The sequence below is a fragment of the Ambystoma mexicanum genome, chromosome 2p, assembly GCF_040938575.1.
Source record: "Ambystoma mexicanum isolate Mex_15411 chromosome 2p, UKY_AmexF1_1, whole genome shotgun sequence".
Classification (NCBI taxonomy): domain Eukaryota; kingdom Metazoa; phylum Chordata; class Amphibia; order Caudata; family Ambystomatidae; genus Ambystoma; species Ambystoma mexicanum.
Window position 1 is genome coordinate 756,255,497 of NC_090923.1, and position 17,073 is coordinate 756,272,569.

The 17,073-nt window shown below is 45.5% G+C and overlaps 1 protein-coding gene across 1 annotated transcript in view; it reads left to right on the forward strand.

Moving 5' to 3' along the window:
- The window catches only part of TGFB1 (transforming growth factor beta 1), a 128,790-nt gene that overhangs the window by 95,847 nt on the left and 15,870 nt on the right, over nt 1-17,073 (forward strand). Inside the window, exons 4-6 of the mRNA XM_069644400.1 lie at nt 6,522-6,599; nt 12,974-13,124; nt 14,505-14,661. Coding sequence (XP_069500501.1) covers nt 6,522-6,599; nt 12,974-13,124; nt 14,505-14,661 — 386 coding nt within the window. The remainder of the gene's footprint in view (nt 1-6,521; nt 6,600-12,973; nt 13,125-14,504; nt 14,662-17,073) is intronic.

The window sequence follows — 17,073 nt, forward strand, 5'->3', positions numbered from 1 at the left end:
ATGATCCTAACTTTAATATGTGATAAAAGAAAAAGTCATAAAACAAAGGCACTCCTGGCTGTGATAAGTTTTGTTTTGAGCAGGTCAGGAGGGCAGCGGGAGGTTGGCATAGTTCTTGGAGCCGTAATGTTTGTGCCCATTTTGAAAATCTACATTTAGGATTGTAAAAGTAATAGGTAAGTAGCATACTTTTATTCTCACAGAATATATGTTTTTAAGAAGAAAAACAAGTTTAATAATATGGACCTCATGACGAGTTGGGCGCTATGCTATTAGCCCTACTGCCAAATCTTCTGGCTCTATAAGCACCAGATCACGGGTTTGGCGGAACGGTAAGTCCCCATTCCCCATTGTGCCCAGTCGGAAATTTCCCATTCCCCATTGGGCGGATTGGGGAATATTCGGCGCTATTACCGGCGGCGGTAATAGCGCCGAAAATCGGCAAAATCGTGGCGGATTTGCCATCTGCTCAGAGCTGCAGGTAAATCTGACAAACTTGTGATTTGGCAGACCCTTAAATGCGGCGGTAATAGCGTTACTGCCGCATTTAAGGGTTACCGCCAAACACGTGATGACGAGTTGGGCGCTATGCTATTAGCCCTACTGCCAAACCCTCTGGCGCTATAAGCACCGGATCACGGGTTTGGCGGAACGGTAAGTCCCCATTCCCCACTGTGCCCATTTGGAAATTTCCCATTCCCCATTGGGCGCAATGGGGAATATTCGGCGCTATTACTGGAGGCGGTAATAGCGCCGAAAATCGGCAAAATCGTGGCGGATTTGCCATCAGCTCAGAGCTGGAGGTAAATCTGCAAAACATGTGATTTGGCGGACCCTTAAATGCGGCGGTAATAGCGTTACCGCCGCATTTAAGGGTTACCGCCAAACACGTGATGAGGCAGTATATCTAGTTATTTTTACAATCTTCCTTGACAATTTCTTTTTTTACGTCTTTTTATTGTATTTTATAGTTAGTGACACATTTACGAAAACATACTTGTTCTTTTCTACCGTTTGCATTACTTTGATTGAAAAATTAGTTATTTGTACTTGTTTTTCGGCTTCAATTTCCAGTCTTGGTTGTTATTTCTGGGATCTTATAACATCGAGCCGGTAAAACACCCTATTTTGTAGGCACTTCCAAAATCAGAGTCATGTTTTTCATGCAGCTTTGAAATATCTGATGCCAATAGGACTATGGAACAGTGAACTGAAGCCAGGACCTACATATGAAATTGAGAGGAATTGGGGCATATATATAAAGTTACTATATAATAATCAAAAAGTTTTCATGTAATGATTGAGATGGGATTTGTGGCCACTGCAAATTATTCTCGATTTAGGTAATATGAATTGCATTTGGCATGTTCATAGCATGGATCATAGAGGATTTGTGCAAACTATTATTTATACAGGCTATGGGCGAATTAAGATTCCCAAGGATTTGTGCATTCTGTATATTAGCCAGTACTGTGCACATACTGTTAATTAGTATGTGTTTCTGCATACTATGAATTAACCATGATTCATGCATGACGTAAGGTACCCACAGGTTGTCCAAACAAAGTACTATCCTCGCTTTTGTTAATCTCACTAATAACCCATGATTCTGCATATCAGGAATTAGCCAGGATGTTGTAATCCCATTCCTTAGTCCAATGAAAGCTATTCTCAAATCCTTGCAAGCACACATACTGAATGGCTGTGTTCCTGCCATGAAATATGCAGTTTATGCTTATACGGTTATGAAGCCAGGCATGGGTTGAACATTCATGTACTCATGATTTGTATCTACTGGGAACTGGCTACGATTCCACCATATCACTAATTACTTAACATGCACGCTTCCAATGAAATACATCATATGTGTACATTTCATGAATTGATAAAAATTCAGAATTAAGAAATAATTAAGACTTTGTGTATAGCATAACTAAGCAATTGGTTGTGCCTGCCTTGATTTAAAAAGGATGTACGTGTACTTTGTTGGTTATTTATAACGCGCTTAACCTGTGAGCACATTGCCCCTGAGCTATCCTCCCGAGACTTTGTTACAATGTGTATCTAATATCCTTTTCTAGGATGTGCATGCGCAAAAATGACCTTGGATTTGTGTCTATCATAGATTAGCCAGTTGTTGCTCAAAGCAGGATTCAGCCAACGTTTAGACATATATTTAAGCAATATGCGCCGAGCGGCGGGGGCATTACCGACTCAGGTAATGCCCCTGCCGTGAGAGGAATATTGCTATTAGTAGCCCGGCCCGCAATATCTGCGTGACCGGGGCACTAAAAGCATTTTTTCTGTCCCGAAACGCTGCAGCTCCCAGTCTCCACATGGCTGGAGGCTGCCAAGGAGCAAGAAGCCTTAGCCAAGTCCCCTGCGGGGGGCGAAGGCAGCCTCTCATCCGTGGGGAGGCTCAGAGCGGGGATGGCCCCGCTATGAGCCTCCTCATTGGCTGAGGGGCTGCCACACCCCTCGCCGAGGACCAGGCAGCTGGAATCCCAGCTAAGAATGCGTGTTGCATTCTGCTTGACTCTCGCAGGGTACTAATATAATTTACTTGATTTGCACTTACTATGAATTCATTATATAAAAAAGTGCATGTAATTCATTGTCCAGAATGTGGACACGCAATATTTAATCTAGAACTTTTCAATGTCACGAATTATCCATAAATGAGCCATATATTGTGCCTTTCACTAATTAGCCTGATTGTCTAAGCCAGTTGTCCTGTAACCTCATTTACAATGGGTCTCATTACGAGGAATGCGGTAGAGTGATAACGGCGCCGGTAGAGCTGCCAGCGCCGTTATCACTCTACCCCCCCATTATGAGGTCTGCTAGCGGGTGCCGCTAAGGATGTCTGGTCAAACCAGACGTCCTTAGCGGGACCCGCTAGCAGACCAGGGTGCTAACAACGGGCCCGTCATTTACGGTCCTGTTGTTAGCTTCCTCCCCATTCCCATTGAGCCCTATGGGGGCTTAAATGGGAATGGGGATGTACCGGGTCCAGGTCCCGGGAAAAGGGAATTACCGGGCCCTCCAAAGTCAGAATGGCACGGTAATTCCCTATTCCTGGAACCCGGACCCGGTACCCGGTTTGGGAATAGCCATGCTTCTAAGAGTGGCATGGCTACCTCCAAACTCGTAATGAGGCCCAATGTCTTTTCATTAAAGAAGCAAAATGTATTATTTTCTTTTGGTATGGTTCAGAAACGCCAATATTTAAAAAAAGAATGGGCCTCATTACAACGAGTGCGAACCCATAATGAACGGTGCCGGTAAGGGACCGGCACCGTTCATTAAGGGCCGCCTCATTACGTGGTCTGCTGCCGGCCCCGCTCTGGACGCCTGGCCAGACCAGGCGTCCTTAGCGGGACCCGCTAGCAGACCAGGATGCTAACAACGGGCCCGTCATTAACGGGCCCGTCATTAACGGGCCCGTTGTTAGCATCGTCTAAATTGCAATTGAGCCCTACGGGGCTCAAATGGGAATGGGGATTAATTTTTATTGGCGCCCAGAAAAGGGCAATTACTAGGTCCGCCAAGGTTGGCATGACCCGGTTATTGCCCTTTTCTGGGCTCTGGTAAAAAATCATTACCAGCGGCAGCCGTGCCCTTAATAAGGGCACGGCTACCGCCAGGGTCGTAATGAGGCCCAATGTGTATTAAATTCCCCAGGGATTGACGTTGCATTCACTAATTAGTTAAACTCACAGCTAATTTTCCTGGTGTAACCAGGATTTTCAGCCACTTCATAATCCTCCCCGGCAGGGGTGGAGTGGCAACCAAAAAATGCCCTGTAAATAATGTTCAAAGTGGCCCCATATTACACATTTTCCCAAGCCTTTTCCTATGAGAAAACCATAGTTTACCACACAAAAGAGGCCCAGGGTGCAGAGGCCTACTAGGATATCTTCAGAGTTCCCTAGAGGCCAGTCCACCCCTGCTCCCCGGGGTCTTCTTTCACCATACTGCTGCTCCCTTCCCTTCCTCGGCCACCATCTGCAGCTGTGCTACTGACTCCTGCGGCTCTGCACCAGTCTCCACAACCCCCTCCCTGCTCAGGTGCCATACATGGTTTCAGTCCATGCCTCCCAAACAACCGACTCCTCTTATGCATCACCAGAGTGTCTTATCAGCCAATGGAAGCACTCGGTAGCCCCCCCTTCTCCTCCTGCACCCCACTGGCCAGTTCTCCAGGCCACCGCTGCACACACAGCCTGTTCTGTATAATATAATAGCTTTATAGCCCACCCTCGTGGACTAGATATACCCCTGAGTCCATGTTCACTTGATTTTCAGGGCCATTGCAAGCTAATCTAGCTCACTGGTGGATGCATAAGCTTAAGTAAAGTCGAACAGTATGGTATTTGGGCCCAGAAAAATCACAACAATATATTGTGGTGGGAATCTTCGTATTAAGTTTATAAGTGGTGAACTCATTTCTCTGAAAATCTCACGGTGTGATATGTTGTACCTGAACAACTAATGATGATAATGTTAATGATGATATAAAATTAACAATAATAATGTTATATTGGGTCTTAAAGCCTCACAGTGGTTTAGTATGGTATTTGTTTTTTGAGGACCTGAATCCGCGTGTTTGCCATTTTATTAGAAGATTGAGCATCCTGTAGCCCAATAAGACAATATGCTCAGACTAGTGGATGGCATTGGGAGCCAGAGGAGAGGAGAGTAAGGGCCATCCATCGGTTGGTGACTGCTTGTCCCTCGATGTATTGCCCAAAGGTCAGCCCTCTAAGGCTATGCGAACATGATCACACTTCTTGAGAACCAAGCCAGCCAGTTGTGACAATGTTTACCTGCAAGCACAGAAAGTGTGATGTGTGACCTGAAACTGGTCCAAACACACACTTTCCAGAAAGTCCTATTCCAGTCTGCAGGTGCTCATCCAGACTGGTTTTGTCTTTGCATCCCTGAGCTTGTAGTTCTCCTTTTCCCATTTTATAAACACGGACACATGTCCCAAAGTGCAAAGTAAAAAAAAAACAAGACTGAAAATAAAACACCTACAGTTTGGAATGGATTATGTTGGCATACATGACAATGGTGACCTGTGGTGCCTGAAGAGCTAAGAACGGGAACCTGACAACGGTATGGGTTGTGCATGAAAATCTAGGAATTGGGATATGCTTCCCCAGAAAAATGAGCAGTGTCAAAATTCTGGAATTGTGAACTGCCCAATAGCATGGCAAGTGAATTGAAATTCTTCAAAGATGTATTGTTCTCTAGGAGCCCTACGATCTTCTAGCTCAAACTCTCTGCAGCTCAGACACTTCTCTAAGTAGAGAGTGGGGAGCAGATCTCTCTCTTCTGCTGGAGCCTCCCTCTGGAATGGTCTCCCTGCCCCTCCCAGGCTTGAGCTGGATCTCCTTAAGTTCCAGAAGCTCCTCAAGACCCTCCTTTTCTCTTCTTCCTTCCCTCTCCCCGCTAACACCTTGTCTGTCGCAGTGACTGGCTGCCTGGTTCCCTCTGAGTTCTACAGGGCACCAGCCCCCCCGTGCCCATTACATTCCTACTCATTGCACTTAGCATGTGGGCCCTCACCCCTGAAATCCCTGGCACTTGCCCTCCTGTCCTCCCCTTAGCACTCGCCTAGCCCTTGTTACCCTCATCCCCCCCTCCTCCACCCACCCATTTCACTTGCCCTCTCTCCTCTCTACCCTGCACTTCCCTTCCCACCCTAGCACTTCGCATTTCATTTCGTGCAGACCAGCACCTCCACCCTCCTCTCCCTCACACTTCTTGTTACTGCATTTGCACAATCCGAATGTCACAAGGCCTAGTAGGACCGTTATTGTTATCCTTCTCCCACCACCCCTTTTGTGTCTTGTGGCGCCTTGAAACACCATTTGTTGAATAGCCACCGTACAAATATCTTACAAATATCCAATAAATAAATAAAATAAATAAATGAATTGGACTTACCCCAGTAGGGATTTACGTGTGATGCGCGTTGCATGTGTGGCACATTTGCCGTCCCTAGGCCGTCCAAAAATCCTTGGTTGTATAAAGGGTGACATGGAGGAAAATGTGGAGACAGGAATGAGGGGGGGGGGGTAAATGATAGTGTCTGAGGGTGGCGGTAGGGAGGGTAAAGAGCAAAAAAGGAGGGTACTCCCTGTAACCATAACAATGGGAATGGTGCTGTCAGGGTTTATTCCACTGCCATGCACATCTGGCATTAGCAAATAGACCCACACTGTACTGAGGGTACCCCTTCGTATTAGCCCTGCCAATATTTGGAGAGAGAATGGAACTGAGCCTTAGAAGTGATTTGACCAAGGCCACTCAGTTTGGTCGAGTATAGAAGCCAGGATTACACATTTTCTTTTCTGGTGGCACGGACATAGACCACATATTGCATGGCCATCTCCACTCTTTCCACCATAAATAAGGTGCCCAGAGGTTTACGTGGTCATGTCTTTAGCCCACTGTCAGCCGTTGCACCCCCGGCATTTTGCACTCACCTCTGTTGTCATCTTGTGTTTCAGATAAGGTGGAGACCTTGAAGCTCAGCCTGGCCTGCTCCTGCAATGGGTCCAGGGAGGACATCAAATTAAATATTGCAGGTAAACACAGGGAAGTTCAATTTATATTGGTGAGTTGGATCTTGAATGAATAATTTAATGTGGGTAATGTTTACAGAATGATAGACACAACGAATTGTCAGTTGACACTTAAATAATAGTTACTATTAGTAGCTAATAGGATCTACATTATTTAAGAAAGGAGGTACAGGGCTTGTGGATCTCCGTCCTGGGTAAGGGAAATAAGTGCTTTCATTTGGGAATGAGACACTTGGGCTAAATGTACCTTTCTTTCTTTACATTTTGGTGTAAAATTCCTGACCTTGGTGCACTGTGTTTAACCTATCTATTGAGCATAATGACCATGGGCCTCATTACACGGTAGGCGGTAGGGATTTACCGGTACCGGTAAAATACCGGTACCGGTAAATCCCTGCCGCCTTACTACGAGGTCCCTTAGCGGGTTGGAGTTTTAACGCCTGCTTTTTGCAGGCGTTAAATACCAACCCGCTAAGGGACCTCGGAGCTAATTACGGCACCGCTAAATTGCGGTGCCGTAATTAGCGCCTTCCCCATTCCCATTGAGCCCTATGGGGCAGAAATGGGAATGGGGAAGGGCAATGGCGGAAGGGGGATTTACCGCCCCTCCAACCTTGGGATGGGGCGGTAAATCCCCTTTCCGCCAAGGCGGTGCCGGTATTTTACCGGCATGAGCCATGGCGCTAATAGCGCCATGGCTCACCGCCTACCGTGTAATGAGGCCCCATGTATTTTTCCATATTGTTAATTAAAATTGTTGTACAATTATGCGTCTTTTGTTTCGTCTGCATTTTAGTATTTGATGTTGTTTTTATTTCTTCATATATTCTTTCATTATAATGGTATTAGAAGGAATGAGGTCTGGAGCAGCCACTGTGGGAACCAGACCTGCATCAGTTACCTGGCATATTCCCTTAGAAAACCTCTGTTTAGATAAGACCGATTGATGGCTCCTCTTCAAAAACCTTAGGAACCTGGTGCACAGTCTTGACCAACCTGGAAAACTGTCTATACTAAATGATAAAAAAGGCCAAGAACTGCAAACAAACACCTTATATTGCTTGGTACAGCCTATACAATTAACTACTGAATTATTTCAAATATATTAAAGTTCGTCTATTTATATCTGTTTGAAGAAATGTCTGAAAGGGGCCAATGCAAATATACAAACGTCTCTCAACTAAATATTGTGATTATAATTTTATTGAAGACATATCCTTTCTTTTAAATCCACTAAAATCAGCCATAATACATGGGACTAGTCTGAGTAGACATTCAAACATCCCACCCGCTGATGCACAAACAATACAGCTACCACTCTCGTTTCTGTGATGAAATACCTCAATAAATCATACAATGATAACAATGTCGTCACAAATCTTTCAAAACGTGGAGTGTCGACATAGAGTGTTTTGGTCGACTCAGAGCAAAACTCTTTATTGCTCTATGAATTGTCTGACCTGCACCAGGACACATTTATTTGATGATGATGGGCCTCATTACGAGTTCGGCGGTAACCCGCCAGGTTGCTGCCGAACTCATAACACTGTTCAGCCGCCTGATATCCCGGTACCTCCGGGACATTACAAGTCCTAGCGGCCCGGGATGTCGGGCGGCAGAAAGTGTAAATCCCCATTCCTGTGGCGTTCCATAGGATCCATTGGAATGGGGACACGGAAAGACCAGCAGGTCAGACCTTCCGGGAGCAACAGCCCCTGCAGGAATACTTGTAGTCTGGTGGTCCGGAAAGGGTGCTGGTACGCTGCTACCAGCACCCTTATTTCCGCACCGGCAGGCTTGTAATGAGGCCCGGTGAATGTGTGCCCACGAGAAGCGTATCCATTTAGCTTTGGTTTATTTTACACATTTCAACACGTTCAGTTTCATAATGTTATCACCACTTGCATCCTGCAACTGGTCCAGAGTAACACTCCTGACTTAGTCGAATAAGAACACATCGCCACTGAGGAGCTTTCTCATGTGTTCATGCATTTACTGATGCAGAATCGTTTTTGTGGTGCCAATGTGCATTATAATGTAAACAATGCAATTGGTGACGAAACTATTCATTTAAATATGTTGGAATTTGTGTATTTGTCTGCAATAAAATTATGATCAGAATATTAGTTGGGAGACATTTGTATATTTGTGTCCAACCCCTTTTCATACATGTCTTTAAAATGGTACAAGTAGACAATGGGCCTCATTATAAGTTTGCCGGTCCGGTAACAGCGGTACTGGTATGCTTGCTGGTAACGTTGTTACTGGACAAGCAAACTACAAGTTCTGCTCACCCCCCCAGGTCTGAGCTGGCGGGCGTACCGGCAGCCGTGAACAAAGCATGTCTGATGCACCGGCACCATTCTGAATGGTGCCGTGCATCCGACCTCCCCATTCCCATTGAGCCCTATGGAATGGGGGCATTTTTTCCCAGCGCCCGAAATGGGCAATTACCGAGTCCGGCGGGGCTGTAATGACCCGGTAATTGCCCATTCGCAGGCGCCGGAAAAAACGGCACGGCTACAGTCAGTATCGTAATGAGGCCCAATGTTTAATATGTTTGGAATAATTCAGTAGTTAATTGTGCTTGCTGTAACAGGCAAGAGCTGGTGTTTGTTTCCAGTTCTCGACAATGGTTTCATGTAGTATATACGATTGCTGGTGCAGCCACCCATTTCCAGCTGTTGTTTTGCGCATGGGACAGTGGAAGGAGATCAGCTATATGGAGTCTGGCATTCTAGACCTTCCAGCCCTGCAGCATTCCACCTAGGGCAAGCAGGCGCTATGCATGGGGACATTTCAGAATGCGTTTCGGGGCCCATCTTTCCTACAGATGGGAAAGCCCTCTTGCAACAGTGACAAAAAGGCATTGGTCTGTTGTAGTATATGTTTTCCAAATACAAAAGGGCCGTAGAAATTGTAAATGTGTTTTGTGGGTAACCAGCCTTTTCAGTTGTAACCCAGGAGCGTATATCTTACTGCATGATATATAATATAAGCAATGGAAAGAATTAATTCAGTTAAACATAGGTAAATGTCTTCGATCGGTGAGACAGATGTGCAGTGCATACATTATAATGGAAATTATCCTTCCTAATGCGCATTCCAATGGGTGATTTCATTGGTCTTATCATTGAGATTGTACAATGTGAACCACACCTCGAAATACATTAATCTTCAACCATATTCGCTGCCCCACACAAAAGAGTTAAAACAAGCTAAAACACATCTGTGATTATTGAACACCTTTTTGGAGAGGTCTATCCTTGGGCTAGGGCTGATGTGAGTTGTAGTCCAAAATATCTGGAGTGCCAAAGGTTGCAGACCCCTGGTAGGGTGAAAGAGCGATTGGAAAACTCCTCACATGTGTTTGAGTTGCCTGTTTTGAGATTTTCTTTTTGAAAATGAGTATTTTTGTTAGCAGTTCATGAAATGTCTCATTGTCAGGGACTCTGTCATATGGTGCAAAACTCATTTGTGCCCCTCGTTCAGAAGGACAACATCAAAACATGTACAGAAAGGAAGCTTCGGGTATGGCACTCACTGAAATATCTGCCTCCCTGGTCCTCAGCAGCGAGTCTGTTTTTAGTTAGAATGCGTTCAAGCATCTTCCTTTATCTTAGAAAGAAAGGTTAGTGATCAGATTTACACCCCACTTCTATTCTCTTCACACTGGCACACTGACCTGCACGGGCAATGGACTATAGAAACACGCCGTGAGCAAGAGCAACGTCGCTAGCTGACCATAGAAACATGTGCATGTAAGCGGCTCCTCAAAATAACCTTAACAACGTATAAACTAACATCAAGAGAGGTGCCACTCCCTGACCATTGAGACATATACATTGGCAGCAAGAGAGACCCCTCAACATGACCTTAGAAACATACAAACTGACAGCAAGAGTGGTGCCACTCCCGTACTATAGAGACACATACACTGACAGCAAGAGCGTCCCTTCGACACGACCCTAGAAGCATGTAATCTGACAGCAAGAGTGGGGCAACTCCCTGACCATAGAGACATATACACTGGCAGCATAGAGAGACCCCTCAACATGACCTTAGAAACACACAAACTGACAGCAAGAGTGGTGCCACTCCTGTACTATAGAGACATATGCATTGACAGCAATAGCGTCCCCTCGACACGACCCTAGAAGCATGTAAACTGACAGCAAGAGTGGGGCAACTCCCTGACCATAGAGACATATACACTGACAGCATAGAGAGACCCCTCAACATGGCCTTAGAAACATACAAACTGACAGCAAGAGTGGTGCTACTCCCGTACTATAGAGACATATGCATTGACAGCAAGAGCGTCCCCTCGACACGACCCTAGAAGCATGTAAACTGACAGCAAGAGTGGGGCAACTCCCTGACCATAGAGACATATACACTGGCAGCAAGAGAGGATCCTCTCACAGACCATTGTATCCAAAAAGACCACAGCAATGTATGCTCCTCTCCCTGACCATAGGAACATATACACCGACAGCAAGAGAAGGCGCCCTTCTTTGACAATAGAGACATACACATGAAAGGTCCCTTGACATGACCTTATGACACACATGCACTGACATCAAGAGAAGTTGTGTATCCCTGACCGTCGAAAGACATATACTGGCATCAAGAGAGGTCCCTCTCTATGATCGTAGAAATATATGCACCGAGAGCAATAGAAGGTGACTCTTGCTGACCATAGAAACATATGCACCGACATCAATAGAAGGTGACTTTTGCTGACCATAGAAACATATGCACCGACAGCAATAGAAGGTGACTCTTGCTGACCATAGAAACATATGCACCGACAGCAATAGAAGGTGACTCTTGCTGACCATAGAAATGTATACACTGACAGCAATAGAAGTTGACTCTTACTGACCACAGAAACATATACATTGAAAGCATTAGAGGCCCCTTTCAACCACATTAGAAACATACTCACTGACAGCACGTGAAGCACTTCTCTCTGACCAAAGCTCCATATACACTGACAGGAAGAGAGGGTCCTCCCCATGGCCTTCAGAAAAATATACACTGACAACAAGAGACACACCCACACCTGAACATAGAATCGTACACACTAACAACAAGGGAGGGACTTCTCACTGACCACATGAACATTTGAACTGACAACGAGGGAAGCACCTCGTGCTAAACCTCCAAACGGACCCAACTCACGGCGAGGTGGCTCTAGCCATGGAAATAAACACACTGCTAGCGATGTGAATTCTGGTGACAACAGGGAGAGATGCCTCTCTGCTCATGTAAATGTGCCAGCGAAGAAGAATAATTAAGGGCTTTGGCAGATGAACAGCAGGTATTATAGACACCCTGCCATAGTGTGTGGAGTGCAGAGAAACTAAAGAGGTGATGGCTGGAAGGTTTAAAATTCATTTTAACCTCTGGCATGGCTCTGAGCTGCCCTCCAGACCATCGTTCTTCAGCCTGCCAAGGCATTAAAAAAGGGAAACGTGGTTAGAGTGATATGCTACCTTGCTGGCATTTCTATCCTTCTCAGCGTTCCATCTCACTCTCTGGCACAAGCCCCCAACCTTGTGGCGGGCACCCGAGGCCTCGGAACTGCAGAGACATTGCCCAGGATGCAGTGCCAGGCCGGTGGATGCATTCCCGGACACCACGCCAAGGAGCGGGAGCCACTCTTCGCAGCAGTTCCCGCCTCACCTGGAGCTTTCTTTCAGACAGGCTTGTTCCTCAAGGCAACATGTTTCTAGTTAACGTCAGGTCAGTTTGGGCGCTGGCTGCGGCGCAATATCCAATGCACTGGAAGCGTGGCCCTGCATCCCATTGTGAGGCGGGCCCAGGATGGGCTATTGCAATAGGCCGGAGTAGGATCGCAGCATTTTCAGCAAAAATATGGGAAGTCTGATTCTGTTTAACGCGAGAGGGGAAAGGGGCAGGTGTGTGCTGCAATGTGTTTTGTGCATCCATGTAAAGAAGAGGGTACAGAAGGGGAGGCCAGGAGCTTGACCCTTATGGTGGCCATGGCCATGCGACAGGACATCATTCCTTCAGCATTCCTTGCAAAGGTAGATTGGTCTATGATGACACGCTAAGCGAATCATGCATTGTAACCTGGCTCTGCTCTTAGTGCCTTGTCCCTGGGGTCTGGAGCTGTCTGGATGCTTTCTTCTAGAGCATTTGTTGAGGGCCTTGTCTCCGGAGGATAGCTCAGGGGCAACATGTTCAACTTGGAAACAAGACCACACAGAGCAACACAGGTTCGATCCCCGGTTCCGCTCTTAGAAAACTCTGGGTATTAAGCGTGTTATAAATAACTTTTCATATCATATCATCATCTCTAGTGTCAGACCCAAGCTGTACCTGAAGTGCCAAACCTTGTCTTTCAGGCTTCGAGAGCAAGAGGGGAGACATGGCATCAATCAGCAAGAAATCCCAGAACTCTCCCTACCTTCTGGTCATGTCCACACCGGCCGAGCGAGCGGACCACCTGCAGAACTCCCGGCGCAAGCGTGCTCTGGATGTGGAGATCTGCTCTGCGTAGGTGCCTGTTCTCTGCTGCCTGGCTTCGGCATCTCAGCTCTAGCGTTCACTGCATCTCTACCTCCAAATGTTAACACTTCCTCATTTCTTTCATTTTCTTTTTAATTCTATTTGTATTATGTGTCCTCTTGTTTTTGTTACCATATTTAGTTTTTGTTTTTCTGCCTCTTTAGTTGTATTTCTGTTTCTTCCTCGCTTTTACGCTTTTGCCTTCATTTGATGTGACTGTTTCCATTTGATTTGCTGTATTGATTTATTTATTTTAAGTTTGATATTTCCCAAATGAAAAGTGGTCTCACATTGTTATTCCTCTTCTCTCTTTCCTAGAATCACATTCCCTTGCATGACATCACTTACCCAAAGACCACACACACATGTAAAACAAGGGGTCCCCACTGCCCCAAAGTGCCTCTGAATGGTTGGGGTTTCTTGACACCTTGTGATATGCACCACCAAGTCCATTCTTCGGCTAGATTGCGCAATCTGGTACCTTGCACTAGCCGGCTGTCACCTTCTTGGTGTGGTGTTTTCTCATAATGTGACAAACCCTGACCAAATATTGCAATTCTACCAGAAGAGAGCATGTTTATTCCTAGCCTAGTCCAACCTTGGGAAAAGCAATAAGAGAAGGCCATTCAGCTCAGTTAAAATCTGTGAAGTTGGGGCGATTTAAAGCAGATTTGTTCCCTGGACTCTGCAGCTACTTAAGGCAATTATGGGTTTTAACTATGGCTAATGGCTCTAGCATTGCTGAACAATGCTGAAATCTACTGACACTAACTTCTCACTCCATAGACACAGCCCTTTCTTTATTATTTCAATCTGATCCTGCAAAGCAAAGGCAATTTGCGCTCTAGATGTTTCGGACAAGTGCTGGGAGAACATGTTCTGTGATTCGCCAAATCACCCAAACTTTGAGAGTTTTTTGGTTCCTGGAAACCTTTGGAACTTTTTCGGCGATTCAAGTTTGAGGTCGCCTAGGGGTAGGAATTAGGGCCCTATATCCCACTGTCTACAACATCTAATTCATGGTCCCTTTGTAGACATATATTTTATTTTAAAAGTAGAAGGCGGGTCATCCCTTTTTCCCAGAAACCGCATGCCCTGCTGACCTTTTTTTAAAGAAGCTTTTTTTGAATATTAAAGTAAGTTGGCACCCCTCCAGTTTACTCATGCAACCCCTTAACCTCTTCCTCCAAAATTCCTTCAGTGGTTGCTTCATTCTTTCACGTTTTCTAACTTGGTTTTCAAACATTTGTTTTTTGAAAATGTTTTTGGATGAACTTCAGCCTTGCAAACTTGTTGTTCTCCTTTACCACAGGAACATCTTCTCACCATTGAACCCTAAAGTGACCCCTTTCTCTCCTTCTTTTCCAGGTCACAGGAGAAGAACTGCTGTGTCCGCCGACTGTATATCAATTTCCGTCAGGATTTGGGCTGGAAGTGGATCCACGAGCCCAAAGGCTACTATGCCAATGTCTGCATGGGGCCCTGTCCCTACATATGGAGCTTAGATAACAACCAGTACACCAAGGTATGCTCGCTTCACACTATGGGGCTTGAAGTTGCAAACAAAATCTGCATTTTAGAATTGGTTCTCCTGTGCAGGTGATAAATGGAGGTGCACAGGAAGTCTGATGATGCTTGCACCTGAAAAGCAAAAAGGTCAACGCAGGAAGGCCACTATAATACCCACACAACAAAGTACATCACACATATTCATAACAGAAAGTTCTGCACATTGGGGTGTTGCACAATGATGATGTTTTGGACTATGAGTTCCATGATCCTTCACCATTGATATCTGCAGTCCCAAGAATCTAGAGAGCCAAAGGTTGCAGAATCCTGTCTTAAAATATATCATCCATGGATTGCCAAAGGCAAATCAGGCCAATGCTGCTCCTCCAGCTTGCCCCGATGTTTAGGGGCAGACACGGGAATGACTAAAGCAAGTATCACTCTGCCCCCGTAGAAAGTAATGGCATTCATTGTGATGAGGCCAGGGCCTCCTCCCTTTGGAACTTGGTGTTCCATCTACATTAGGCAAAAGAGTACCCGCAGTGACATAGGGGCCGATCCAGGCAGCTTTACATGAGTGCTAATGAGGGGATGTCTTTAAGCATCTCCGATTGGCATTTGCTGTGTTATACCTGATTCATAAAGCCTGAAACTAGAGCAAATCTCAGATGTTCACTTGCAAATCACTTTCTGGAGGGAATCCCAAAGCTGCTCCAGGCATCTCCAGATTTTCTTCCGTGTAAGGCTTCTTGAATTCGTAAGGCATAGGTACACATTCAAACTACCCAAAGGCTCTTCTTCATTTGCTCCAATGCATCTCTTTGTGACTCCGGCCCCAGGTATTATGAGCTATTCTGTTGATGCATAAAAGTCAGTATTTACAAATATGAACCTGATTAGGTGTGAACCCCTCCTTAGCCAGATCGCGATCAGCTGACAGAATCCGTGGCAATGCCTTGCATGCTGTAAGCCCTGAGTCCAGGTGTTGACTAGTAGAGGTGAATTTTCAGTTGCGCAAAGGCTTTTCTAGGGTCGGGTCCCATGGTAGAAAAGGATGGGAGTCCATCTCTATGATCCTGTACCCCCTCCTTTCCCCTTATGTCCGTCAATCATCTTTCCCCCCAGTGGTGTCAAGTCAACACACAGCTGGCAGCTGACGAAAATGAAATGAAAGCAATTCTCAATTTGTGGATCCGTGATTTGGAGGTCTTGCCTGTGGCCTTCGAGAGGGATCCTCTCATTAATGAGACCCCTGCACCTGAATCTATTTGCTCCTGTAGTTAGTTGCCTTCAGTGAGATGTGCAAGTATCGCTACATTTGTCAGTGTCTCCTGAAATAGGTAGGGGAGCCCTGAGAGTTAAATGTATAGATATGGCAACCTTCCTTGTCTCTGGAATTTTACGATAAAGAACAACTCTGGTGGATCTTTTAAACCTTGTGTTTTACTGATCACTGCTTCACCACCAGTGGGTGGGGGAAGGGTGGCTCGCTCTGGGAGATGAGAGTGGAAGATTAGGTCAGAGCAGGTCTGTGAGGGTGCTCAAAGTGGCCATAATGCACGTTATCATATGTAAGAAGGATAGTGAAGCGTAAAAGAGAGAGAGTATAGGCAGAGTAGTGGGTGATCATTAAGGAGAGTTCTTCAAATCCCTAGGTGAATGGTAGGGGGAGGATGGTTAGGAGGAGGGTGAAGCTAAGTAAGCACATCACATCGTCAGGAGTGTAGATGTTAGATTGCTTGAGACTATTCTGCTAATTGCACTGAAAATCTGGTAAATAACAACTAATAGTATAATTACATCCCAGTGGCAATGAACAAAATGTAAATCACAGGTGAGTAGAAACCAACAGGCTAGTAGCAACCAAGAACTTAAATAGTAAGTCTGTAGTGCAAAACATTTCAATACCAGGTTCCTAGAGACCCAAAATATAAACATCAGGCTGCTAGCAACCAACAGTAAGCTTGTAGTGACCAACATTTCTTTGCCAAGCTCGTAGAGACCACAATACACGTTGGCCGAACTAGCAACCACAGTGAAAAAGAAAACTAGTGGTGGCCACAAAATTAAATAATAGCCAATAGCGACCAAAATTGTAAACAATAGTCCATATCCACCAACGGTACCATAACAGACCAATTGCGCCCATGCAGGTAACTATTAGGCCATAAGTGGGCAGCAGTACAATAACTGGTGTCGCCCTTTAACTTACTGTTATTTACCTGGTCTCCCATCATGTTTGACCTTGTGTGAATTTAGAAATTTAGAGAGAGAATTGTGGCATGTTCCTTTCTTCTGCCATGGGTGCTGCTGAGAGTGGATTGAAATCCTGCTGCATCATCTACAAGACGGTCACCCTTTAACCCCCAAGCTACCTCCCTGAGAAACTCAGCATTTCTGGAAGCCTGCGATCTACCAGAAGTATGGA